At 50.4% G+C, this 27154-nt stretch overlaps 1 protein-coding gene and 1 long non-coding RNA gene across 12 annotated transcripts in view; one reads left to right on the forward strand and one right to left on the reverse strand.

Moving 5' to 3' along the window:
- LOC105467125 (macroH2A.1 histone) overlaps window positions 1-13465 on the forward strand; it is a 65357-nt gene extending 51892 nt beyond the window's left edge. For all 5 annotated transcript variants that reach the window (XM_011716535.2, XM_011716538.2, XM_011716537.2 and 2 more), the window contains exons 7-9: window positions 1743-1832; window positions 4463-4637; window positions 12710-13465. In XM_011716535.2, the coding sequence (XP_011714837.1) occupies window positions 1743-1832; window positions 4463-4637; window positions 12710-12875 (431 nt within the window). In that variant the 3' untranslated portion in view covers window positions 12876-13465. The remainder of the gene's footprint in view (window positions 1-1742; window positions 1833-4462; window positions 4638-12709) is intronic.
- Window positions 4637-27154, reverse strand: part of PITX1-AS1 (PITX1 antisense RNA 1) — a 233434-nt gene continuing 210916 nt past the window's right edge. For 6 of the 7 annotated variants that reach the window (XR_011624663.1, XR_011624664.1, XR_011624666.1 and 3 more), the window contains 3 exons: window positions 11686-11818; window positions 9892-9974; window positions 4637-4964 (listed from right to left, as the gene is read on the reverse strand). This is a non-coding gene — a long non-coding RNA (PITX1 antisense RNA 1). Of the gene's footprint in view, window positions 4965-9891; window positions 9975-11685; window positions 12714-27154 lie in introns of those variants that run through there. The other variant, XR_011624661.1, reaches the window with a different exon arrangement.

Below are 27154 nucleotides of genomic sequence, written 5' to 3' on the forward strand. Positions count from 1 at the left end.
GACTGGGCCCCGGGGCAGCAGTGTGTGGAATCCAGCTGGTTCTGGCTCCAGATTCCTTTTTCTCAGCTGCAGGGATAGTTTAGGTGAACCTGTATTGGGGTCTCACTTGCCTGGGTTGCATCCACTTTGTGGTGGTGGAGTTGGGCTCTAAGCCCCCAGCCTGCTTCCTCCAGTGCATGGTCCATTCAGCTGCCACCTCGGATGCTGACTTTACTAGAAACATGCAGCAGCAAAAAGTGTGACATTCTCACTCTGCCATTTAAAGTCTGTGCTGCTTTTCAGGACAGGTAAAGGCAGGAGGGCAGTCTGAGATCATGAAGAGTAACACAAAATCCTACCTCAAGGATGCTAAGTTTGTACCACCCTCTCTCAGACACAGCTGTGAGCTCCCCTGGGCTGTGGCTGCTGGTCATATTTATCTGTACACCCCAGGTTTCCTACAGCGGGTGGGTACAGGCCCAGTCCTAGCCATTAGCCCTGGTTTGTATTTGGGACAAGGCCCAAGTTGTTTCCTCTTCTTCCCAGACACCTCCTGGGGTTAGTTCACCCCTGCAGAATAAACATTCAAAGGAGGCAAGTTTCACTAAGATAATTAGTCCTAATCATCGCAGGGTGACTCCAAAGAGAATTTGGGCTGGTGCATTCCGATATACCTTGACCGTCCCGTACCAGAACTGTGCCAGGTGCACCTGGAATTTTCCAAGACAAATGTGAATCTTAAGGGGAGTATTTTGTCCTCCTGTGAGGAAAAGTACTTTAAAATGTGCAAAACTGAGGAATCAGAGCTTAAGGAAGACTCAGACCCCATTTTAGCCAAACTTGAAAGGCTGATCTTGTTGCTAACTTTGATTGCCACTTGCTATCCCACATGAGTATCAACTCAGAGTTCTCATAGGTGTTGGTGATCTTGTTTGGGAACTTGGTTTTCACAGCAGAAATTAATTACTTAGCAAGTGCCCTAATTGAAGAAAATACATTGCTCCCAACCTCCATTGGCTTTTATTAAAGAATCTGGTCCTGAGCAGTTAGACATCCTCCTTTCCAAGCTTTTTATAGCATACAGATTAATCTTTAAGCTCTGCTTCTGATGTTGCCCTTCTTTACTGAAAACAATTCTGAATCATTAGTGTAATTAAGAAAATACCGTCTGAGGCCATTTTTATTTTGTATTTGCATATGAGACCAAAGCTGCAAAACAGGAACTAAGCATGGTAATAATGCTGGTCCAAAAAGGTGGCCAAGTATGAACACTTCCTTCTAGGCCTACTGCCAGGAGGAGAGCTGGCCTCTCGATGGGAGCATTGTATGCTGCTGAAACCTCCTTACTTGGGGGTTCTCCCCAGAGACAGAGAAGAAAACCCAAGGCAGGCATTAGTCTTGGAAACCAGTACCAGCTGGTATCTCATGCCAGTGAAAAGCATCCAGGACAAGCATGTCTGCAAAAAAAAAACAAGCATCTCCTGTCTCTTTCACATCTCTGTCACATCCGTGATCACCCTGAGTCAGACCCAAATAAGGGGCAGCAGAGACAGCCAGATGAAGCAGCAATGTGAGTGTAGTAACTGGTGATGACAAGCCCTTCTCAATTTTACTTTACTAACTCAGCCAAGGCTTAGTTCCTGTTTTGCAGCCTGATGGAAATTTAATAGATCATTTGAAGTATGTAATCACCTGACATGCTAAGTGTCTGTGTGTGCCAGAGACACAGAATGGCAACCTGACCCCACCCTGTCCTTGTCTAGGAAACACGCTGGAGAAGAAAGGTGGCAAGGAGTTTGTGGAAGCTGTCCTGGAACTCCGGAAAAAGAACGGGCCCTTGGAAGTAGCTGGAGGTGAGGTGTGAAAGCCACCGTGCTTATTTGGTTGTGGCACATGCAGTATTAGGAAAACCATTTTGTGAGATGGCTTAGAATTTAGAGGTGCATGGCAATATAGCCGCATCTTCAAGACGGAGGCCAAGGACAGCCTGTAGCTTTATAACTTAGAGTTTCATCACATGCAGGTTGTCTGGGAAAATCACCTTTGAATTTTTTTATTACTTAAAATAGCTCCTATATGTTTGATGTCTAGATCTCAAATTTTAAGAAATTATAGGAGCTGAGTTTGGTACATCTAAGAGCTGAGAGGGAGTGATACTGAGCCATTTGCAAAACTGCTGGTGAGAGATGCTAATTAAAAATCTTCAGCCATCCATGTTTGTAATAGGAAACGTATAAATACACATTTCTCATTTGCCAATTACACCTTCCCTGGTATAAGGGGAAGAAAACAACTTGGCATCTGATGTGGGGAGAATTATTGCTAAGACCTGGAGGCAGGGTACTTCTTACTGCTTCAGGCCTGAATTTAGGTGGTCATTTGGGGTATACAGGACAGAGGACCTCCTGAGGACCTGAGAGTTGAGTCAGTGGGGAGGCCCGGCTCCACCACCAACTGTGTGAGGACAGATCACCCATTTCCTCACTTTGGGCTCTGGTTTTCTCTTCTTACTACCCAATTCCAATGCCTATCCTGTCTTTTAAATCCTCCGTTTTAAAAATGAATCTTAACTAAAGTTGGACATTGATAATTTTCGCATAAGCTCTCTCTTGGAGGGTCCACCAGGCCTTGCCACTCTATTCCTAGTGACAAATGACACCCCTTTCAGGCTAGTCTCAGGATCCAGAAGGATTCCCTTTGCTGATCTGTGCCTTTGACCTCTGCTCTGCCACTTCTCTTTTGCCTGCAAGGGGCATGACATACAGGGCACTAATTATAAAGTTCTTCCAGGCAGTACCACCAAAGTCCCACACTGTACAAGGGAAGGCATACACAGTTTTAACTACCTAGCCAGGGGCAGCTGGCCTTTCACCAGTCCCTTTAAAACACCTGTTTGACCAGCCTGTGGGTCTCTTCCCATCAGGGTTCCAGCTTGAGTACTGCTGGTAGCCCTTGGCACAAGGCCTGGTAGGAGGCAGCCTGGTGCTGCCATGTACCAAACTCTGTGGGAAACCTCAGCCACAGCAGATGCAAACCCATTAGGTGTAGCATGGTTCAAGATACTTTTGCTTGTTTCAATAACACTTTTCTTTTTTATTTTAAAGCTACTTTAGAAACTGCTTTAAAATAATTTTGAAAGTATAAAGAGGCAAATAAAACATATTCCTGTTCCACTGTGCAAAGATAGTCACTGTTAATGTTTCTTTCCAGTCCTTTTCTATGCGTAGTTTAGCCATGACTTCTCATGGGGATAAACCCACTGGTTTAATTCAATGCCGTAATGTCAGGTTTTTGTAGGTCAGCCTAGAGTTCTCAAGCCCAATCACAAAGCAGAGCCAGGACTCAAATTCATGCCCTGTGACTGAGCTGTTTCTACTGTACCATGAGACACTACCCACAAATCGCTCCTTCTCCAGTATCTACCACATGACCATAACAACACATACCCCTTGTAAAGATATTCCATTAAAAAAAAAAAAAAATGGGTTTCAGAAATACGCAACCAAATACAAAAAGTTTGGATGTTTTACTTTAGCAGTGGTATGGAGACTCTAATGTGCTCCTGTATAGCAGCATAGCATGCAGCACCCCCTAAACCCAGTGCCCCCAAAACCTTCTTTGCAGAGCATCTATGGACGGGGATTCTGGAACATGCTGTGGGAGACATGGTACTTTGCAGTTTGTGGCAGACCCCAGGCCTGTGTCCTTAGATCTGGCAAGGGAAAGGCAAGTCTTTTTGGTGGAGATGTATAGCTGGAAAGGGGCCCCTTTTCTCTTCTAGGAAAAGAAAAAACAGTTCCTTAAAAACTAAGCTAATTCTGCCACAAACAGGATCAGTTATTCACACAGTGAGGCCATCTTCAGCAGGGAGAAGACAATGGCAGCGGAGATGCTGGTCAGTTTGCTTAGCAGATCATTTAAAGCAGTTGCTTTCCTGGTAGCTTTGTCCTGAATTGGGTCTGGGAGATTTAGAGAATACATCATAGTAGAGACAAATACATCATATTGGTGTGCAAGTCGATAATTAGCACACCAGTCGACTTAAAGAAGAAGGGTTGGAAACCCAAAACAATTATTTTAAGGCTGCAGATGTTCTGACATGTTTAGTTGAGTTTGTGTTCAGTTGAGTTAGATGGGTAAGGCTCTGCCTCTGGGAGAACTGTGTAAGCTTTCTGAGAGTGGAGAAAGGCTTACTACGAACTTGGTCAAAATTCCTGGTGGTGACATATTGTAATGCCAACTTTCCAAGGGTGTGGCTTGGCTTGGCTCCCCTCTTCAAGTGAAAAGACTAAATGATGAGCAGTTCTTGGCTCGAGCTCACATTGGAATCACAACGCAGCAGACAGCTGTGGAACTCCTCAGACACAGGCCATTGGAGGGCCCAGGAAGATGTATGGTGGCAGGGGAGTGGGTCTGTGTTTGGCATCTTGTGCTTTGTAGTGAACCAGAGCTCACTATTTCTGTTTCATCCCCCCACCACTAGCTGCCGTAAGCGCAGGTCACGGCCTGCCTGCCAAGTTTGTGATCCACTGTAATAGTCCAGTCTGGGGTGCAGACAAATGTGAAGAACTTCTGGAAAAGACAGTGAAAAACTGCTTGGCCCTGGCTGATGATAAGAAGCTGAAATCCATTGCATTTCCATCCATCGGCAGCGGCAGGTAGGGGCATATGCTTGTTACATATCAGTCATGGGTGTGTCTCTCTGCGCACACATCGCCCATAATTGTGGTGCTGTCACTCTGTGCAAGGCCCGCGGAGGCTGCCTTAACCAAGGAGACCAGAAGCACGACATAGGGAAGAATGCAGACATTAAATGATGGTGAGGGACAATCAGAGAGATCCAAATCCCAAGGATGATATAAAACTTCAGTTTTGATAGCAAATGTCATCACAGAAGGGGACCCCAGGGTGTACTGGGACCACAGAAATGGTGCCTCAGAGAGCAAGTTTTGAAGGGCACAGTGACTTAGATGGGTGGAGAAGATCTGGAGGTATGAATAACAGGGATACAAATGAACAGCTTGGCTGTCTCAGAATAAGTCTATAGCTGTGTTACAGTCTGCCACCCAAACCACAGTATTCTTTGGATAAAGCCCTCTACCCCTTTCCTTTCTACTCACAAGCATCTTCCACCTCCTGAGAACCTGTGTCTCTACATGACTCGCTGTCTTACTGCCCTAGGTAACCCTGCTGGTCTGCTAATGAGGTAATGGGACCTGGTGGAATGGAATGGGGAATTACGTGAGATTTAAACAGGGCTGGGCCCTACTCCACTTCCTGTCCCAGAAAATCCCCAGGTAGACTCACCAAGGTCTTCACGAGCAATACAACTGCCCCTAAGACATACACATACCCAGAGGACCACCATGGGAGAAGCCTAGTTTTTCGACAGCTGATGATGCAGGTAGGGCTCAGGGCAACCCCCTCAGTACCTCCCTGGTTGTACACCCCGAAGATATCAGCAAATAACCTATCAGGTTCCTGCCTGTTGGAGCAGCACTGCACTCTGGCTTAGGGGTCAGGCCTGGAGTTGCGTCCTGGCTTGGCCACTAACCAGGTGAGTGATGACATGTAAATTAATCCCTTTCTGAGAAGTTGGCATAATAATCCCCCCATGCAGTGTCTCAGGGTTGCTCTAGAAATTAAAGGAGCTCTTAGAAGGCAGAGTGCTTTCAGAAGTGTGTCCCGTGATGCAGACATGAGGACCTGTCAGGGCAGAGCCACCTCTGAGATTGTGTCCCACTGCCCATCACTATTGTCCTCCCTACCAAGGGTCTAAGTCCAAGGCCTCTGGAAGGCTCAAGGTCTGCATTGGGCACTGAAGCAAAAAGAAACTGGCCTTTAGAGGCTGCAGCTGTTAACAACTTGCGCCCAAGAGGAGCCATAACCTGGGGTTCTGTGTTGGCAGATGGCTCACTTTGGACAGAGTACCTGCCACTGCTCCTGGGGCTTCCCTTCCCAGCTTGTGAGCCTTCTGGGGTCTCTGCCCATCAGCCCCTCCCAGCACCCAAGGAAGGCAGGGCTGTGTAGCACCAACTGCCTGTGACCCTGCAGGCTGTCCTTTCCTTCTGGGTGAGCCTGAGCAACGGTCCTCAGAACCATGTCATGAACTGATAGAAAGCTGCTCTCTCAAACACTTTCCTTCCAAACTTTCGAGAGGATAGAGAGTACATTTTGCCATTTTCCGCTTAGGCAGGCCTCGTGATTTTGCCTCCTGCATGCTGCCATTACTGAGGTCCCACACCTCAAGTACTGGTGGCAGAACTAGTACGGGGTGGGCTTCCTGTCACTTGACATTCTGCCTAGCAAAAGACCCTGTCCACAGGCAGATGGGTACTGCCACCATTCCCCAGGGCTTTCTGTGGCCAAGGCCATGTGTGACTGGAAGGGCCCACCAGTACCAGGCTCTGGGGGAAAGATCTCCGGTTGCGCCTGAACCTTCTCTGGAGCCTCTATCACTGCCTGCCACCCATTGCTGCCCCCACTTCTCCCAGTCAAGGGAAAAACAGAAGAATGAGCATTTCCTCAGCAGCCCCTCACCAGTCGGTGAGCTATGGGCAGGCTTGCCTCCCCGTTCCCTGGCCTTGCATCTCTGGGCTGTCTGGTCCTGGAGCTGTGAGTAAGGCCCCTCAGCTCTCCTGTCCTGTGTGACCTTTGGTTAAATGAATCAACCTCTCTGCTCTGGTCTGCCTTATCAGCAAGTGAGACTGTAGGGACTGCCCTTCCTCACAGATGGTTCTGAGTCTCAGTTAATTAGTGCTTCGGATGTACTTTGATCTGCTCTGATGAAAGGTGCTTCTGAAGAGGGAGGCAATAGGAAACTTTATTGGAGGTAATAATTTCACACCCTTTCATATGGGTATTGAGAAATTTTTAATTGAAGCATAAAAGTAATTCTTATAAAAGAGCATCTGTTATTACAAACTTATTTACATTTTTCATGGAGTAAAAAGTAGGAATAAAAATAATCAATTGAAAGCTTTAAGGGGGGAAATGCCCAAGGCAGCACATGTGTACAGCTACCCAGGCCACATCTGCCAGGCAGACCTCACCCCACAGAGCTGTGTAAACAGCTGCCCTCTCTTTCATGAGTAAAAAAATGGGATTACACCAGAGCCGGCCAGTAAATCACAGTGGGTTTTAGGACGGGAAATAAAACAGCTTGTTTGTTGCATCCAGTGTCTCTGGCATGAAAGTAATGTTGGGATTAAAACAGTATAAATGTAAGCATGTTGGGAAAGAGCCGTTGGTAAAGGATCACTCTCTTAGCTGAGGCCCAGCGACACAGCCTAATGTGGAAGATGACCACAACCACACCTGTGTGATGGCTCCCTCTAGCCTGTCGGCCTTGCTGGGGGCAAGTGAGGCCCTGGCATCTGGACATCCTGTCCTCAGTCATTCTGGTCATGATATTTATGGATACCCCTACTCCCTCAGCTCTGTTTCACATTAGGGGTGACCCCTCTCCAGAGGGGTAGTACATAGAGAATACTAGTTTGGGGCTTTGATTAAACTTTCCTTAGATTTATGAGCTTAAAAGGAAAGTGGTTTATTTTTTTCAAGCTACTATTTATGGATATGTGTTGAGCCCCAGGTACTGTGCTAAACCCTCTATCTGCATTATCTCACAGCAACCCTACAAGGTGAGCATTATTATTCCTTTCAAGGGCAAAGAAACTGAAGCATGGAGGGGTTAAGTAACTCATTTGAGGTCAACTTGTACGTGGTAGAGCAAGAATTTGATCGGAAGCCCTTGGCTTCAGAGCTGTTAGGCTCATGGAACCCCTGCCTCCTGTCACCACTGGTCAGCCAGACCCCAGATCCTACCTCCTCTCATCCCACCACAGGGCTGTCCCCTGCCTGTGTACTCTCTTTGCATAAAACACTACCTGGGAACTCCCTGACCTGCCCAAGTATAGCCATCAGCCTCTTTCTCCTCCTAACCACTGGCCTCAGAGGTGAGATAAAAGGACAGAAACTCAAAGGCCTTTGGCCTTTGAATAGGGGAGAATTTTTCATTTACCCAAAGCCTGGGGGCCTCGAGTGAGAGGCCACTTTGGGGCTGCCCAATCCCCTCTCTAGCTGCAGGGGGCACAGCTCAGGGGAGTGGTGGCCCCATCACCATTGCTTCTGAATGTTCTCCTTCCTGTATACCGTTGCTCTCGGCTCAGGATCCTAATGACTTGGATCAAAATGGCCTATGTTTAGGGCAACTTCAAACAACCTGGCAATTACTAAAAAATGGTAAAGGCCTAAGAGCAGCCCACAGCACAGTGCGAGGGGGACCTAATCTTAGCAGAAGAATGTCTATACCCTAAGTGACTGACAGACAAAGAATACCAGAATCCACCTCTACTCCTCCCCAGTCATCAAGGGCAAGCTCCCAGTCTGGCTGCTCCAGAAAATCTCCCTGGACTCCCAGGATACAGCCTCTTCCCCTGTGACTCTGAGGTCCCTAATGAGCTAACCTGGATTTGCTGCATACCTGCCTGGCCCCAGCCCTGGAAAGTGAGCTCACTGAAAACAGGCGTGTGTGGTGAAGCCCCACTCAAGAAGAGGGCTGAACAGAACTGGGATGTGCTCCTTGGTGGACCTAGAGTTCCTGCATGTCCAGACAGGACTGTGGGACAGGCATCCAATGTGTACACCCCCAGCTATTACTGAGCAGGCTGACCCAAGAGGGCATCTTGCACTGGCCCTGGGAAACTGAGGTCTAGTACTCTTGGGAAAGGCAAAGGTCATTACACAACTGGAGTGACTTTAGGGAAAGCTCAGATGTCTGTTTTAGTCTGCTCAAGGTCCCAGCCCTATGGTGTAGGAAACACTTGACTCCAGAGGAACTTAAGGAATATTCCATAAACACAACCCACAGGCCAGATCAGGGGCTGAAGAGAGTGGAAACAACACATAGTGCACTCATCTCCTGGGTGGGGCTGATGGTGGCCGCAGCACTGGCAGCCTCATCATCACCACCATTGTCATCATTGCATAGACCCCTGAAACACCTAATGTCTAGTGGAGGAAACTAATGTTTAGAGAGGTTAATGCTCTGGCCCACAGCAGCTGGGATTCAAACCCAATTCTGACTCTAGAGTGGAAGCCCTTAGCCCCTCTTGCTCTGCAGCATCTGGTCTGAAAAGAGGGCAGTGCAGCTGTAGGACAGAGTGGCTGTCACAGAGGCCAGGCCAGGCAAGAATGGCTATTCAGAGGGGCCGTGGTTATACAAGTAACAAGTGAACCCAGCTGAGAAGCTAAAGCTGCAACACCAGTGGGCATGAGTGCGCCTGAAAGTAGTCAGTACTGCGCCGGGGAGCCTCTGTGTAGTCCCTGCTGCTGCATGCCCACAGTCATGGCCAGCATTTCTCTGGGTTCCGAGGCCAACATTGTTAGCACAGTGTAACTGCAAGGACAACAGCAGTCACCCAGTCACAGCTATCCCAGGGACGAGGGTGGAGGAGGCAGTTTTCTACTGCATGAGCCTTTTAAAAGACCCTTCAAAGCCACCTACTTTATAGACAGTTCCTCTTAACTGAAGACTCTCTGTGCCATGCTTGCTGTGCATTTTCCTGTCCCATACTCTGACTGCATTGCACAGGATGGGGAAACAAGGCACCGAAGCAGGACCACAACTCAAATCGTGTGTGACTCCTGGAAATCCTGAGCTTTAAACCACTCTGCTTCTCTACCCTGGAGGGAGTAGGGCTGTCAGGCCACCCATGCCTCAGAGGCAGACCTGGGTCTGACCTGCCCCAGCTGCTGCGTGTGCTACTGCTGCCTCTGTCTGGAGGCCTCAGGGCTTTGTGTGGAGTGCTCTTGCAGGGCATCCACCTACACATTCCATTTTGCTACAGGCATTCTAACTGGCAGCAAGACATTTTGAGACCCACCAGAAAATGTTAGGAAAGCCGTTACTTCTGCCATTCCTTCCTGGCAGCCTGCGCAGTCCAGAGCAGCCACAGTCCCATAGCAGGGTTTCTTTCTTAGGCTGTAGCTTCCTAGGACAGAGGGATGGATTTGTCAACAAAGGGTTTTCCTGGAAACAAACCCAGATTCATGTTCACCCACCAACAATCTTGAAATGCTTGCAAGGCCAGGGACATTCCGGTGGAACAGTCTGCTATTAAATGGGAGTGCAGGCAGGTGTGGGCACTGCAAGTCTAAAACATTTGATGCTGACTTCCCTCCCCCATTTGCAGATCCTCAACATCTGGGTCCACCCTGCCAGCTTAGATTATGAAGTCCATGCTGGCTATTTGTAGAACAGCAGTTCTCAAAAGTTGCTAGACCTGCTGAATCAAACTGTTGGGTTTTGACAAGCTCTCCAGAATTCTGATGCAGGCTGAAGTGTGAGAACTGTTGATGTAGAGGAATAGAAAAGAATATTTCCTCACTGAAAGTCACATACCCTTTTGTAAGGATCCAAGGCAGAGGCAGGGAAAGCCCCAGGAGGGGTCTGTGTCAGAAAGCACTGGTCACAGGCAGGAGTGACTGGCACACTTTTGGTGTGTTCCATGGAAACCCCTTGCGACCTCCCAGTCAGCGTGGCACGGCATGGGCCAGGCCACACTGTGTCCGCATCATACCACATCTCACCCAGCTTGTGTGGAATGTAGCTAACCATTGGAGACATCTGCTTGGGCACACAGCCCGGCTGCAGCTACAGAAGCCCTGCCCCAGGGCTAGCTCAGCTAGGCAGACCATCAGGTCACCTGACAACTGCTATTTGCAGCAGTTCCACAGGCCCTCAGCCCAGCCCCCTGTGCGCACGTGAGGCTGAGACAGGCAGGAGGGCACCTCACTGCAGGAACCTTGGAGCTGGCAGAGCATAGTCTTGGGCTTCACATGTAGAAAGCAACTTCTCACAGCTCCTCTCAGCACCCTGCAGCCCCCGTTCATCCAGGTCACATCCACAGACGGGGTTCTGCCTGCTCCAGAAGCTCTTGGCCCCTTGGCTCAAGTGCAGGCTGCAACAGGACTGAGGAGCCCAGCCCATATCTGGAAGCAGCCTGAGCTGCTGGAAAGATGCCCCCAAAAATGGAAGACTGAGTTTATCTCCTCAAGCAGTTCCCAACATGGCTCAATCCAGATAACCTGTGCTCTGTGCTCCTTGACTCCTGTGACTATAGTGAAGGCAGCTGTGCCTGGTGTGGGCCAAGATTTCAGATCTGCAAACGGCACTGGTGCCAGAGGAATGACCTGTCTGCTCTCAGCAGAGCCCTTTTCCTTCATTATACATGACACCCACCATCCTGGCCCACCTATTGGTCTAGAATCACCAGGATCTCCCAGGAGGAAGCTGCACAGGTCTAACACCACTCTTGTGGCCAGAGCAGCTCTGGAGCTCTGACGCCTCTCATGGGCAGGGTTGTATGCACTGGCTGCTGCTCTGTGGGTGTGCTCTGTGGCTGAGGAGCTGCCACCTGTGTGTGAAGGAACCGTGGGTTGCCCCCCACTAATTAATTGCCTGCAGGCTCCTTCACATAGGCTGAGGGCACATCTCTTGTCCTCTAAGAGGGAACTCCACTCCCGAGGCATCCAGAAGCTCCTAAGTCTCCACAAGCTGGAAGCCATGTATGGTCAAAAGCAAGTCACAAGAGGGTTTCCCCTGTGGCTGTCACCACTGAGGTGCTCCAGGGCCAAGCCAGGAGGTTCAGAATGCACAGGCATGCAGTGAGTGAGGCTAGCAGTACTACAGTAGATGCCTACCTTACACCTCTGGAAACCCCTCCACCTGGCAGCAGGTGCCTCATGTGAAGAACTCCAGCTGAAATAGGCGGACTGGCCCAGTGCCTTGGACACCAACACACCCACAGGCTCAGGTGGATCGATGACCGTAAATCTGCCAGTGAACAAAGAGCCACCCATGAGAGCTGGCCCCAGACTCACCCTCAGTATCCTTAACTAAAATGGGACCAGTAAGGGATGTGAATCCAGGGCCACTGGCTCTAAACCCAGGTTTTCACTAGAGTAGGCAAGCTGCCTATCTCCTCCTGGGTCTCCTGGGCTACCCACATGCCATGCTGACCAGGAGCAGCCTCAGGCACACCACAGAGCAGTGAGGGCCAGTCCCGATTTCACATTTTTAAATCCAGAGCATCTACCTCCAGAAATTGCCACATGACATTTGAAGCGGAAGTGTATGTGGATTCAAATACATATGGCTTGGAAACTTGGATGATAGCCCTGAGTTGAAGAGCCCACTGCTCCCTGCGTTGTGGCCTCTGGGGTGGTACCGCTGGTGTGTGTTAGAGGGTGGATTCCTGGGCAGTGGCCCCTGGTATGAAGGGGTAACTCTTCTGTGTGGGTGGATAGAGGTCAGTGCCTTCCCAGAGAACCTGCAGCCATTCCCTGGGGCTGACATCGAGAGCCTGGGCTATGGCTCAGGCACTGTGCTAGTCAAATGCATGACGGAAAAAGAAAATCAGCTCACACTGCACTTCGGGGGCTTAATGCACACCACAAAACACTATTCTGTTTGCTGGCTGCTGCCTTCTCTGAAAGCACATAGCACGTCCTTCTGCAGGTGCCAGCTCTCTGTCCAGTTGTCTGTCCCCCGTCCCGTCTTCTGGGCACTGGGCTTTCCCACGCTGGTATACAAGCAGACACAGGGCTCAACAGACACGGACCCAATATACAGCAAGCTGCAGCACAGAGGTGGCCCGTAGGGTGGGGCTGGTCCCGCGGTCCCCATGGCATCCCAGTTGCTGAGTGCTTGTTTTCTCTTCTCCAGGAACGGTTTTCCAAAGCAGACAGCAGCTCAGCTGATTCTGAAGGCCATCTCCAGTTACTTCGTGTCCACAATGTCCTCTTCCATCAAAACGGTGTACTTCGTGCTTTTTGACAGCGAGAGTATAGGCATCTACGTGCAGGAAATGGCCAAGCTGGACGCCAACTAGGCTGAGCAACGACAGAACCAGCTGCACCATGTACCCCACCTCCAATTTAAAAGAAAAAAAAATACCCTTCACTCCTACTGGGAGGTGGGACCCCTTTCATTTTCAGTTTTGCTCATCTAGGGAAAATAAGGCTTTGGTTTCCAGTTCAATTGTTTTTGACCTTCTAAAATGTTTTTATGTTAGCACTGATAGTTGGCATTACTGTTGTTAAGCACTGTGTTCCAGACCGTGTCTGACTTAGTGTAACCTAGGAGATTTTATAGTTTTATTTTAATGAAACCCTAATTGACGCACAGCAGTGGGGAGAACAGCGTCTTTTACTTGTCGCCGAAGCCAGGAAGCCCCGTTTGTAACCGTGTGTTGTGGTGCTTTATCGTACACCCAGTGGCGTTCTTTTTACTCTAATGTTCTTTTTTTTTCCCCCTCAGAAGAATCATGAATTTGCAACAGACCTAATTTTTGGTTACTTTTTGTCTTAATGATGGATTTGAAAATGGAAGATTTAATAAGGCAAAGCAGAATCTGTTGTCCTTAATTATATTTGCAATTTGGAATTTGTGTGAGTTGATTTAGTAAAATGTTAAACTGTTGTTGTGACTGGTGTGTTTCAGTTATTGTGCCTGTGAGTCGCGGGTCCTAAGTTGGCCTCTGCAGTCACAGGATGTGGGAGCAGGGCAGCCCATTCCCCTCAACCCTTGCCCTGCCCCCACAACTCCTTGGATGCTCCACAGTGTTCAGTGCAACCTGGGTGGGTGTGGGCCATCTGCTGGTCTCAGTGGTTTGTAGAGAGAATTTTTATAAAGCCTCACCTTTTGGTTCTGTGGGACCCTTGGGCCAGGGTGTTATCCCCATTCCACAGATGAAGGAGGGAGTATATCAAGAGCCATGCAGGTGGCATGTGGCAGGCTGGCACAGAGCCAGGGCTCCAGACCCTGAGCCCAGCTCTCTCCTTACCATTGTCCCCTTCTGACAGTCTCTGGCTCAGGGCTGGGCCTGGCCACTTGCTGATGGAGCTGCCGGAGCCTCATGCCCTCTGCCGGGACTGCTGGGTCTGTCATCCCTGCAGGACAGGATCCCTGGCAGAAGGGTGCCGGGAGCTTTCCAAGGACAAGCCGCCACAGCCAAGGCTCCTGGGATGTGCTGGCAGCTTTCACATGCCTTCTCACCGCCAAGGCTGTTGAGGGATGTTGATTATTTAGGAAGACCTCAGCCAAGCCAGAGTAGCTAAAATATGTTAGCAAAACACGGACACTTTTTGCTTCAAGGGGCACTTAAACCTTAACCTTAATTTGCCTAAAACACACAGAAGACTCTTTCCATCTCTGAAAGAAAGAAAAGAAAAGAGAAAAGAAAAGAAAGATGCCTGCATCTAAAGCAGACTTGAACCAGGAAGAAATATGCAGCACACTTCATATTATGGATGAATGTAAAGGATCATTTTTCTTTCCCAAACTGTGCCTAATACAAGCTCTTCAAAACAGAAGACCCTAGGCCATCACACAACCAATCTTTTCCATGAAAAGGCAACGACTTCCAACTTAAACCTGAAAGATGATTTTTCCAAATTTCATCTGAACATAAGGAGTTCTGTGGCATTTTTTCCAAGATCTTTGCTGGGTCTAGATGATGTATTCCTGTTTCTTGATTTGAAATGAGAGCGAGCGGTGGGGGGGTGGGGGGGAACTGCATTATCTTTATAAGAAGATGCATCTTAAAATGATACCACTTCATAGTTAATACCAGCAAACTGCTTAGACAAACCATACTATGCGCCCTCCACCCAAGAGCATTTGTGCTGGTAGGATCTGCAGTGTGGACAGAGAGTAGTGGAAAACTGTGGCCACTGTTAGCTGGTCAGAATGATATTTACTGTATGGCAGGTGCTGTGCTGAGTCCTTCATGGGTCTCATTTCATTTGGTCCTTGCAATAACCCTATAGGGCAGGTCCTATTATTAGATACATTTTATAGCCGGAGGTGATCACACTGCTGAAAAGTGACAACCAGATTCAAATGCAGAGTTTCTGACTATTGTGATATAGGGTCCCTGATGGCATGCGCTTACCAGCAAAGAGAGTCCATTTGGCCTTGGTATTTCTAACTCGGAGACTGAAACACAGAGGGACTTGTAGATGGAACCAAGTTTAAATGACTTAATTGGATGGGCTTAACTTTGGAGGAACACCGCAGAAGCAAATGTGTTTTTCAAAGATCTTCCACTAGATGTCGCTAAAAGGATTGAGAACTAGAGAAAAGGGCTGCGGATTTCTGCTCTCCTTGTGATTGCACAAAAGAATAAATTGCATTTATTGCTATTTGCATGAATGATTTACCATAAACACCTAAATGTTTCTAAACTTTGAATAATCCAAAGTGCATCATGCCCTGTGATGTGGGCACACTGTAGAAATTCTTTTCAATGAAACTGAGGGAAAGTGAGCCAACAAGCTGCCCGGGGTTCCCACCATTGCTAAGCCACTCAGTTTATTTTTAAAACTGGGATCAAAAACTGTTCTCTGATGTCAGCCTCATGCTTTAAGGGGCAAAAAAGCTCATTACTTTCAAAAAAATTAGTGCAACTGCAAGGAACTCTTGAAATGCACACATGCCTCTATTCAAAAGACAAGTTTGCAGTTAGTAAAACTTAACAGAAATGAAAGTATTTTGTGAGGGGGTAAAATCCTGCAGGTTCTAGAAAGGTGAGGTGTTGCAGCCCAGGCCTTCCCTTCACTGTAAGCCTTCAGAGGCAGGCTTGCAGTGGATGCCACCAACAGCTGCCCCAGCCACTGTTGCTGTGCTGAGTCCCCCCAGCCTCCCCCAGCCTCACAGCCACGCAACCCTGTGATCCAATGGCAGCATTAGGCAGACAACACCCACTCCCATTCGTTTCTCAAGAACAATTCTTGCCCTCAACAGCTGGGTCCCGTCCCGAATAATCCAGACGATTTTCTCAGTGCTCCTCCATGGGCGCCTTTAAATGACATCTGAGATCTAACACAATGCTGTGGCTCCAACTGGTACTAAACTGACAATAACAACCACTGTATGTGTGTCTTCTACATACATCATTGACTTCTCATGGCAACCCTATGAGATAGGTAATACTATCTCACAGAGAAGTGAAGTGTATTCCCTAAGGTCACACAGCCATGAATGGTGGAGGTAGGATTTGAACCCAGCTCTGACTCTACAACCAGCTCCCTGGAGCTGAATTCTCCTTTGCTATCCATCCCAATATTCTGTTCTTCAGGTTATGCAGGGTTTCTTGCCTACTCACTGAGAGGTCCTGTGTGGCTGGCCCTGGGAACTTAAACAGAACTTGTTGGATGACAGATGAATAGGAATGTGCATTTAAAGCAATCCAGTGGTCAACAAGGACTTACTAAATGCTTTCTATGAAAGAGGCCTCGGATTAAGGGTTTCTTACAAAGGCAGGTAAGCAAGCATTGTCCAGCAAGCACTAACTCAGAGAAGTACCTGCTAAAAAGGCAGGGGCCCAGAGCAGGGAGTTTTGCTCTCTGGCTGAGCAGGCTCAGGGAGGGCTTCTTGGAGCAGAAAGCCTAGTGCTGGATTTGATAGGAAAGGTTGGAATCTCCCAGGTCAGGAGAGCAAGGCAGTGGGTAACAGACGGCAAGCTAGCATAGAGGCTGCTCCGGTCAGCCCCAGCTGGGGAGCTCCTGCACCCTCTCTATGGAGATTCTGTCTTCACCCTCTTCCCACCTAGGACAGCCACTTCAGCCCTGGCCTCTGCTCACTACATGCCATCCCCAGCATTTGGAGTTGTCTACCCATGGATTTGTCTGTGGCAGAATTCCCCCTCCCATTCAGGGTCAGGTGACTGTATTTGGTCACAGCTACAGTCAGCTCTGACAGAGGAATTGGCTTACACTAAGGCAAAAAAAACAGAAAAAAAAAAAAAAAAAAAAAAAAAGAGGTGGGCTTCCCTTTCTCACCCAAGGTCCTGCCATTCCCAGTACCGGGGGTGGTCAGCCTTTCTCAGGAGGTGGAAGCCCTCACTGGGCCTGTCCACTGTGGGTCTGTCTACTTGGGGTCAGGCAAGCCTCTCATGTCCTTATTTGTCACTCAGGCTGCCTTGTCAATCACCCCGAATGGTCCTGGAACGAGGTCTTACTCAATTTATTCATTAGCAACTACCATGTTTAGTTTTTGCTGCCAGGCACTCCTGGCCGATGTTATCTTGGGAGCTGGCCTTGGTGCCGCCTTCCAGTGATCCACCTAAAGGCGATGGGGCAAGGAGGGAGTCCTGGGGCCCACTCCCGGCTGAGAAGAAAGGGGAACACTCAATGGCAGGGGCGAGGCCACCTTTTCTTCCATTTATAACCTAGCCTGTTGTGTTTGCTTCTGGGGGCCCCCCATATCAAAACAATATCACATGAGCCTCCTGACAGGCAGGCAATAACACTGCTCATTAATCCCCCGCCCCCGCCCTGCCCTCCATGCTCCTCTGCAAAGGTGTGTAAATAGAGTGGCCTTTCCCTGACCCTGGAAACCAACCCAGCTTGGGCTGCCTTGTCGAACTCGGAGAAGAGTGTCTTAGAAACACTCTCTCCATAGGAAGCACTTCCTCCTCACTCCCCTTCTCCCTACTAAGCGACCCCCACCCCTCCCACACTCACCCATTCCCATGGGTGCACATGCACACACACATACATTCACATGCACATAGCGAGGCCCCGGAGCCCTCTGTGTTGGCAGAGTATAGAAAGGAGGAACATACAGACAAACACCCTTTGAACTTGGGCAGAGAGCAGCCAGGATTCTGCCTCCCACAAAACATAGCTGACATTTCTCCTTGAGAGGCCCTCCTTGGCCTATTTTGCTCTGTGAAGTGACCGGAACTGTCTGCAGATCTTCTGCTAATAACTCCCTTGGCTAACTTAGAACAGGGTACTGGGACTCCCCAGCATCTGACGGGGGACCCAGCACCCACAGCAGAGGACAGTAGCCACTCACCACCACAGTCTGCACATACTCGGTGTCTGCATGAATGTGCCCTAGAGCACTCCTAGCAGGTCATGTACTCCCTGGCAAAGAAGCCCTCTGATGGCCCTACTGGGCAGAGGAGGAAAACGGTCCCAGTGTCACAGGTTAAAGGTCACTGCCTTGGCTTCCGGTTTGTAACTGCTCCTTGAGGAGAGTAAAAAGCTGAAAATCCCAGAAAGACACCTTCCAAATCTTATGTTCAAAGCCCTGAAACCAGAGCAGTGATCACTAAGTGATGATCACCAGCATGGCCCTAGAACACATGCAGGCAGGAGGTCAGATCTGCCTTGCTAGGGAGTCTCTTCCTGTCCTGAGCCCTGGAACAGGCACCCTGGATCCCAACATCAGGAGTCACACTATCCCCGTTCCCATACACACCCCTTCCCATCCACCAGCCTGGCCTGCTGGGCCAGAGCCCTGCTGCTTCTGACACAGGGTGATGGCACATCCCCTGCTGACCACCACTGCTCACCCAGGTTGGGCTCCAGGCACGACCCTCTCAGCTTGTCTCCCTGTGCATTCCCTGGCCAGACTGGCTGGGAAACCTGATATTTCTGTACCTTGAAACGACAAGGCTTCCTAAGCTTAAGAGAATAAATTAGAGTTGAGTTCAAGTAGGCTCAGCTGCGGCGGATGGGCAAATTGATTTGCTTCCCATCTGGGAGATTAAATTCCACTGCCCAGAAATGGCAGTGGGGTAATGAGCTGTCAGTCAAATGGCGCAGAGCCAGGGCCGGGTACGTAATTGAAAGCCAGCAGCTCCTCATTAGGTCCCATGGAGGTCCTGGCTGCGGATTCCCACCTCAAGGAGGCCTCTGGACCCCAGAGAGAATGCACTTGGCCCTGAGGCCACATCCTCTAGAGGGAAACGCCACCTTGGGCCAGTGCTGGGCTAACTTTAAGGAACTTTCACTGAGCTCAAGGTGCTTATATTTGTCCGCAGTCACTAACAGCCCCTCCAGGATTTAATTATGGGCAAATCCACTGAGATTCCACCCAAGAGGCATCTTTTTCCAGGGGGCCCTCTCCTGTCCTATGTGTCCCTAGTCACCCCAGGTCGTCTCAAAGGGCAGCACCCCCAAAACCATCGCCACACCCCACTCAGCCCTTTACACATACAAAACACCCATACTCACTCTGCCCGTGTAATCCTGAAACACCTGCAGATGGTGATGGCAGTACCTCCATTCGATAGCTGAGGAATCTGAGGTGCATGGAAGTTTAGAAGCTGCCTTCTAACACTTTGGCAGGCCTAGGAATGGAGAAAGGAGGGTCCTCTTCAGCCTCATCTCACATAATCCCCTCGCATGCTCTCTACTGTACTTCCTCCCTAGGGCCACTCGTATCTCACCTTCAGGCCTTTGCATATACCAGTTCCCCACCAGAACACACTACAGCCTCCACTTATTTGTAATCCTACTCAACCCTGCAGGGCTCTGCTCTTAGACATCCCTTATGCCTCCTCCAGGAAGCCCTCTCTGACTATTCTGTCTGGGGAATGTGCCCTCTCTCTCAGTGCACCCTGCACACCTGCCAGCCACAGCGCTGTGCCTTCTGAACAGCTGTCATGTGGTTACGTGGCCATCTACCCCATCAGACGCTGAGCGCCACTCATGCACACATTCCATGATCCCACTGGGCCAAGCTCTGTAAAGGGCTCTGGGGACAAGCAAAGGAGACCCTGCCCTCCATGAAGGCAGAAGCCAGGGGCTGTACACCTGCTGTACCCTCACTGCCTCACCCCAAGGGCACAGGGCAGGGCAGGGCAGGGGTTCTCTCTTGGTGGCTCTATGAATCAACAACGGGATTCAAAGGCCAAGCAGCAGGCCGAGGGCCTGACTCAGAGGAGCATGGGAATAACATGCCCATGTGAAAGTCAACCCGGGTGACAGCTGGGGGTAACCCATCATGCTGGACCTCTCACTTCAAGCAGGTGCATGGTGGCTTCAGAGTGGAGTCTGATGTTGGCACCAGGCCACAGCTCGGCCCCACCTTGCCACTGCTAACCACAGCTGGAGTCTCATGGCATCTAGTGCTTCTGCTCTTGCAGACTCCTGACTTGAAAAGGGAGTGGACATGGGACCTTCCTGGATAGATGCCAAATCCAGTGTTGATCAACAGGGAAAACAGTGGCCAATGTCTGCAGGAGATGCCTGTGAATTACAGCAGCAGAGATCCCTGCCTGTGTGCCAGTTAGCGTGGGTGGGCAATAGGCTGAGGAGTCTGCCTGCATCATTTCATCAAATCCTCCTAACAGCCCTGCAGAGGGAACATCATAGCCCCGCTTTCTAGGTAATGGGAGCTTACATCAGAGAGGTGAAGTGACTTGCCCAGGCCACGCAGCAGGAACCTGGCAGAACCAGGACTCACAGCGAGGGACCAGTGACTCCGCGGTCAACTCTCTTTCATCCTCCTATGCTGCCTCCCGTAAGGGCCTCAAAAAGGAGAAGAGGTGCGGATGAGCACCTTGTCCAACACCATAGAGCTGGAGAGAGGAGGAGCCGGGGCAGGCCCTGAGAGTCTGGGCTTCCTCCTGGGCCTCCTGGGTAAAAAGACAAGGGACCCCAGCAAAGCCCAAATGGACACAGGAACGAGGCCCAAGTTCTGCTCCTCCCAGGTTGGGGTCCTGGCCCGGGCCTTCCAGTAATTAGTGCGCCCTTGTTAAGACTCAGTCGCGCCATTCTCGGGCCAGGACTTGTTTTTGTTCCCATGCGGAGGCCCTCGCAGGAAGGCCAGGCGCACGTGCGCAGCCCCATAAATCCAGCCGGCGTCGCTCATTACAAGGTTCCGCCTCACGGCTCCGCCGGCCCCAGCCCGCGCGGGCTTCTCCGGGACGGGCCTCCCTGCAGCCCGGCTCGGCTGCCCCGTGCCGCCCACAGCCTCAGACATGAGCTCATCCAGCACGACGCGTGTGAGGAAGTGGCGGGACGGCGCTCTCACAGCAAGGGGACAATGTGTCCATTAAGTCTTGTCAGCCCCGCCCCCCCCCGCCCCCCGCCGACCCACCCGCCCTCTGAGCAGGACCACCCCACTCCGGGCCCTGGCCAGCCTCTGTGGACCGTACAGCTTGAAGCCAGTTTTTGGGGATGTGTCCCGGATGTGGCCATCCACCCAGTGAGTGCCACAGGAAGTCCAACAAGGCAGGGAGGACTTGCCTGGCGGGAGAACTGGGCTTGGCAACAGAAAGGCCCCAGACGTCCTTGCCTCCCTGCAGGCAGATTGACCAACTCCCTGTGGGATCTCGGGCAGGTTGCTCCATCCCTCTGAGCCTCCATCCTGGCAGCTATAACATGGGAAGTTACTCACAGCCCAGGCCACCCCACTGTCAAGGGCATTGCCAGGAACAGATCACGATACAGGGAGGCCTCTCACCATCCAGGGAGCCCCGTAGAGGTGGCCTGGGTGGGGTGAGTGGGGGCAGGAGGGAGCCAGGTGAGGGAAGCACTGGGCACCTGCACCAGTGACCTTGAGCCTCTGCGCTTGACTCTCCTTCAGTAGGAAACCAGGCTGGTCCTTTACTCTGATATAAGGAGCTGGTTAGGGGCATAAAGAGGTAGGCCACCATTGTGTGTGCTTGGGACAAGTCACCGCCCCTCTTCAGGGCATGTTTTCTTCTGTAAAACTGAGTTGGCCACACAGCATCAGTCGGAAATACTTAGTGGATGGGAACTGCGTCTCTTACTTTGATTCCCATGGAGGGTGGAAGCTGTGTAACTGCCACATCTGAAAACCAGGCTCTGGCTGCGGTCTGTGCTCCAGAGCAGCCAGCTCATGCCCAGGTGGCGATCATTACCACACACCATCAGAGCCCATCTTTACTGCATGTGGCCGAGGGTGCTGGAGGCATTGGCCAGCCCCTCCATGCAGCACTGTCACAGCTCAGAGAGGAGCTGGGCAACGTTCACTTGGAAGGAACATTCTAGAACTGCACTGTCCAATACGGTAGACACTAGTCACGTATATTTACATTTAAACTAAAGTTAAATACAATTAAAAATTCAGTTCCTTATTCACACTAACTACATTTCAAATGCTTGGCAGCCACATGTGGTTAGTGGCTACCATGTTGGACAGCAATGATTATAGGACATCTCCAGCATTGCAGGGAATTGCACTGGTTGGCTCTGTTCTAGAACACTGAGCCATGGAGCCCTTCAGGGCGACACCCCATGTTTTCCATATTATTTGATTCAGTGTATGGAGCAAAAGCCATAGCCAAGGCATTTCCCCCAAGCAAATGGTTCTATGCTAGTAAAAATGATGACAGTGATATTGTGATGCTAGAAACCATAACACCCACGGACTGAACATTTCTATGTCCCAGCAGAGTGCTGGGTGCCCAACATTCACATCACATTCAACTCCCTCCAAAAGACTTTATCATTAGTGACGCATCTCTATCTTACGGACTCAGACAAGCTAAGGAACTCCAGCAAGGTGGTGTCGCGCAAAACCAGCTCTGACTTCAAAGCCAGCCTGCCCCTCAGGCACAGAATCTGCCTAACCTCCTCCTGTGTTTTGAATAGATGTGCACCCAGAGGGATGACTGTCCTTTATAAAGGCATTTGTGTTTCCCTTCCTGGCTTTCATTTAGCTTTGAACACCTCCTCCTCTCAGGAAAGCTCAGACTTGTTTGAACCTGGGCTGAAGGTCACTTAGGTGCTGGTGTGGAATTTCATGCCCTAGCCAGGCCTGCAAGGGGCCAATGGGGCTAGTCTGGTCCCACCAACCATCCCCAGTTTCCAGAGGCACCTGCTCACTGCCTGGCTTCAGCCACCTGAGGCCAGGTACCAGGTATCCTGGGGAGTGAGAGCTGATGGACTGAGGCCACAGCTGTACTTGCAAAACCCGTTCAGTGACACAGCCCCCTGCACGGCTCAGGTCAGCAGAGCTGAGAGGGACGCAGATGCCAGGTGGATGCCCTGATGCATATGCACGTGCCTGTGAGCAGTGACAGCCCACGTGCTCCTGCTCAAAGCCATGGTGTGGCACACACAAAGGCATGGAAAGCAGGACAGGGTGGCCATGGCCAGGCCCTTGGAGCGAGCCCTGCACCTGCATCCACTAGGCTGCCTGTTAGCTAGTGGGCGAATTAATGAATATTAGGCTGTGGTCTCAATACCTGCTGGGGTCACCTGATCAGCCTTCTATAGAGCTCATTGCTCTGGGCCGCAAAACGCCTGTCTTGCCATCCCCAAACTCCTCTAACTATATCCTCATGGCAACCCCGAGAGACTCGCATGCAGAGTAGGGACTACCCTCCAACTTGACAGATGTGGAAACTGAGGCCTAGTGAGCAAATGCCATTTCCAAAGCCCATGACTGCCTCCTGGGGCTTGTCCATGAGGCTCGTCACCTCTCCCTCAGCCGCCTTCTCCAGGATGTGTCCCACAGGCGTGCACACTGTGGGCTCTATGGCTCCCAAAGCCAAACAAGTTCACCAGAGGGACAGCTCCAGGTGCCCTCTTCTCTGCCCCAGGCCTGCCATCCTCCCTCAGCCCTGCAGGTCACCCTAGGACCCAAGTCACCAGGGAGGATGATTGGTTAGCTCACCTGGCCTATGTACTGCACACAGGACATTTCTCCCACAGACACCTGCTTGTTTAGAAACCCCAAACGCCAGGCAACTCAGCAGGCCCGGCCCAATATTCCCAGGCATGGGAACTCTCTCACCCTCATACCCCAGAGGGCCACACAGGCCAGCCAGCCTCCAGCAGGGACTCACCAGAAATGGCCTGGCGGCCTCAGAGCAGCCCTCACATCCAGACCCCTCTGCCCACTGGCATGAGCCTGCTACGGCTGTATCTTAAATAGGCTCACACCTCTGTGCTGAAGGCTGAGGGAAGCACTGCACCCCCACAAAGCCTGATCCTACGTTTGTCTCACTGAAGCCCTAGGGCTCCAGTTTAAGAGACTTTTTATAGACTCCTATAAAGGAGAAAGTGAACTTTTAATATGTTTGCACTCCACTAAGTCAATACGCATAAAAGGGATAGCAGCTGAGCTTCCGCTGCCCACTTGCGGTCCAGCAGGGCTGGAAGACACTGTCAGTGCCATCCAGCTCTGGTGGGCACCTGTGGCTGCTTCCCCTCGGCCATGGGCCTGGACCATGGACCCCAATTCATAGGCCGTCTGTCCACCAGGGCCATGGGCTGGCATAATGAAGCCAGAAAGCCCCCCTTCAGCTGGGCTAATGGGTGGCTCCTGCCCTCATTCAGCCGAGACGGCCCCCCAGACGCATGATTCTCATGTGAAGATTTAGAGGAGGGGAAACATGGAAGCTGTAAAGTTTTACTAGGAATTCTCAACCATCCTCCTTTGGCCCCGACATTCATGCTGCCCTTCATTTTTAAGAGAGCTTCCTATTCGCTTTGAACTTACCCCTCAAAGCTAAGCAACCCTGTGCCCGCCTCTAGGATCCAGGGTCCAGACTCAGACTCCAAAGGTACCTGCCTGCCCAGGAGGGAGATAAAGAGACTGCTCAGGGTACCCCAGAGGGCATTCTCCTGCCAAGCCTTGTCCTGGAACAGTCCCTAAGGACATCCTCTGCCCACTTGCCACCCTGTCAAGGTCAAGGGAACCAGGATTTTATGACCGAGCCCAACACACCCTCCAGGGTTGGGTTTGCAGACATCTGCACACAGCTTTCCATTCAGTCATTGGTACTGAGCACCTCCTGTGTGCCAGGCAGAAATGAGTGATGCTAACAGCAGCCTCCACCGATTGGGCACTTGATGGGTATTGGCTCAGTGGTTCAGAAAGGAGACATTAGAGTCAGTTCCTGGGTTTTGAGTCCCAGCTCTCTCACTTGCTACTATGACCTTGGATGTCACATAGCTTCTCTGAATCTATAACATATCTATACAATAGGAACAATAATTACCCCCCACACACATACACACAACCACCGTGAGACTGTTGCACAGATTAAATTGCATGGCATATGTGCCCAGCATATAGTAAGTACTCAGTGAATGGTCATGTGGAACTCTAACAAACCTGTGATTAAGAAATAGGAAATGCCATTATCCCTTTCTTGAGAATGAAGGAGTTGAGGTTTAGAAGGTTAAGTGACTTACTGAAGGTCATACAGGGAGAAAGAGACACAACTGAGCTTGGATCCCAGTCCTCTCAGACTCTAAAGCCCACAACCTTAAGTGCTGTCATGCAAAACACTCCAGGCTTGAAAAGCAATGCAGGCCCCTCAATAAGTGAGAAAAGTTCAGTGTCAATAAACTTACAAGCATCAAATCTACAAAGTGATTATTTTCATTTCAGCGTCACAGTTCAGTGTTGGTTGTTTGGGGCTGGCAATAGTGGGGATGGTAGGAGTAGTATTACAATGTTTTGGGTGCTTAGAGGAGTCTAGTGCATGGGGCCAATTTTTTATCTGATGCAGATCAACTGGACATGGCTCCTGAGAGGCCAGGCCTCCAGGTCTCTGACTGGCCATGCACCCAGGGAGGGGTGGAGAGGGAAGCATTGCAGGCAGATGTCAAGGCTGCCCAGTGACTCCACACAGAGCTGACATCGCTCTGCCACATCCCGGTCCGGAATTCTCTGGGAAACTGAGATCTCTTTGCAAATTTTAAGGACTATCTGCTGAGCCTTTTTGTGGAATTTTTTGGGACTCTTCATGAAAGAGTTTCTTCTTACCTCTGAATGCATCAAGAAGTCCTCAGTGTTCATGTATAAGCAGCGTTCACGTATAAGCAGCGTTCACGTATAAACAGTGTTCATGTATAAGCAGCGTTCACGTATAAGCAGCGTTCATGTATAAACAGTGTTCATGTATAAACAGTGTTCATGTATAAACAGTGTTCATGTATCAGCTGGGATGATGTTCCAGCCTGGAATTAACCAATTGTACAAGTCAGAAATGGATGGACCCATGGAGAACAGCTGCAGAACAGGTAGGGAAACTGAGGCGCAGGATGCAAAGGGACTTGCTTGACAGCCCATCACCGACACTTGCCAGTGCCAGGAGACAGGTGTCACTGTCTTGTTTGGCTTTCTGTCTGTGCCTCACCCTCTTTTATAACAGCCTTGAATGCCCGAATCCCATGGCAATTGTCTAGGCTAAATTCCTCTGGATGAAGAGTTGATTTGTTTTTCTAAGTTGTTCAAAGGTCTGGGGATGTGTCGATCCATCAGGTTCTGGGAGGAGGCCCACTGTGTGCAAAGGCTGGTCTGTTCATGGAAGATTCCTGAGCCCTTAACAAAGCAGAACACCAAAGTTGATTGTCCTTGGCCACCCCGCCCCTGTGTCCATCACCACAGCCTAACAGTTCCTCTCAACAAAGTCAATTGCCGATCACACGCTGTCTTCTTAAAGCTGTGGATGAAGGTGTTGGTTTAGTGCTCGCTCTCTGAGTACACCAAAGCCAAAATGTATTTCAGAAAAAAGCTCACACATCCCACCACTGTTTTGGCTTTCTATACAGGGACAAAAGTGGAGTGAATTCTCCTTCCTGTTCCCTGATGTCACTCAGAAGCCATTTTCTGGCTGGCAGTCAGCCTTCTGGGAGCTCCCCCTCTCCAGAGCACAGCCATGGGGCCAGAAATTGTTGAGAAATGCAGCCAAATGGAGAGAAATCACTGTCACAATGCTCACAATCATGATTCCATTGGAAAGAAGGGGCACCTTCCCATGGCGGTGACGCAGACATTGTCCCCGTGAGTTGTATCCCTCTGTTTGCTCCATGCACTGTCAGGTGTAATTCCAAAGGAGACAGATGCTGAGGCGCTGCAGGTGCTTGGGCAGCCAGCTGGCAGCAAGAGGGGAACCAGGCCTCCACAGAAAATGTGCTTAGGAACAGTGGCCTGGGTACAGCAGCGGGGCCTGGACGGAGGCAGCTCTGGTGCTTGTCAAGGACTGGGCTCTGCTGGTTTTCTCTTCCAGCCTATCCTTGGGTCTTCGTGACTGTACTAGTTTCCTGCTGCTGCTGTGCCAAATTGCCACAAAATTCATGGCTTAAAACAACACAAAACATCTCACCACTCTGGAGCTCAGAAGTCCACGATGGGCCCCACTCTACTAAACATCAAGGCATCAGCAGTGCCGTGCTCTCCTGGAGGCTCTGGGAGAATCTGTTTCCTCACCTCTTTCAGCTTCTGGAGGCAGCTCACATTCTTTGGCTCATGGCCCCTTTCCCTATCTTCAAGGCCAGCTGTGGAGCATCTTCAGACGTCTCCCTCTCTCACTCCACTGTCATCATGTCTCCTTCTCTGACTCTGACACCCCATCAAGGGGAGGACATTGGGCCCAGCTGGAAA

The sequence above is a fragment of the Macaca nemestrina genome, chromosome 6 (genome assembly GCF_043159975.1).
Source record: "Macaca nemestrina isolate mMacNem1 chromosome 6, mMacNem.hap1, whole genome shotgun sequence".
NCBI lineage: Eukaryota > Metazoa > Chordata > Mammalia > Primates > Cercopithecidae > Macaca > Macaca nemestrina.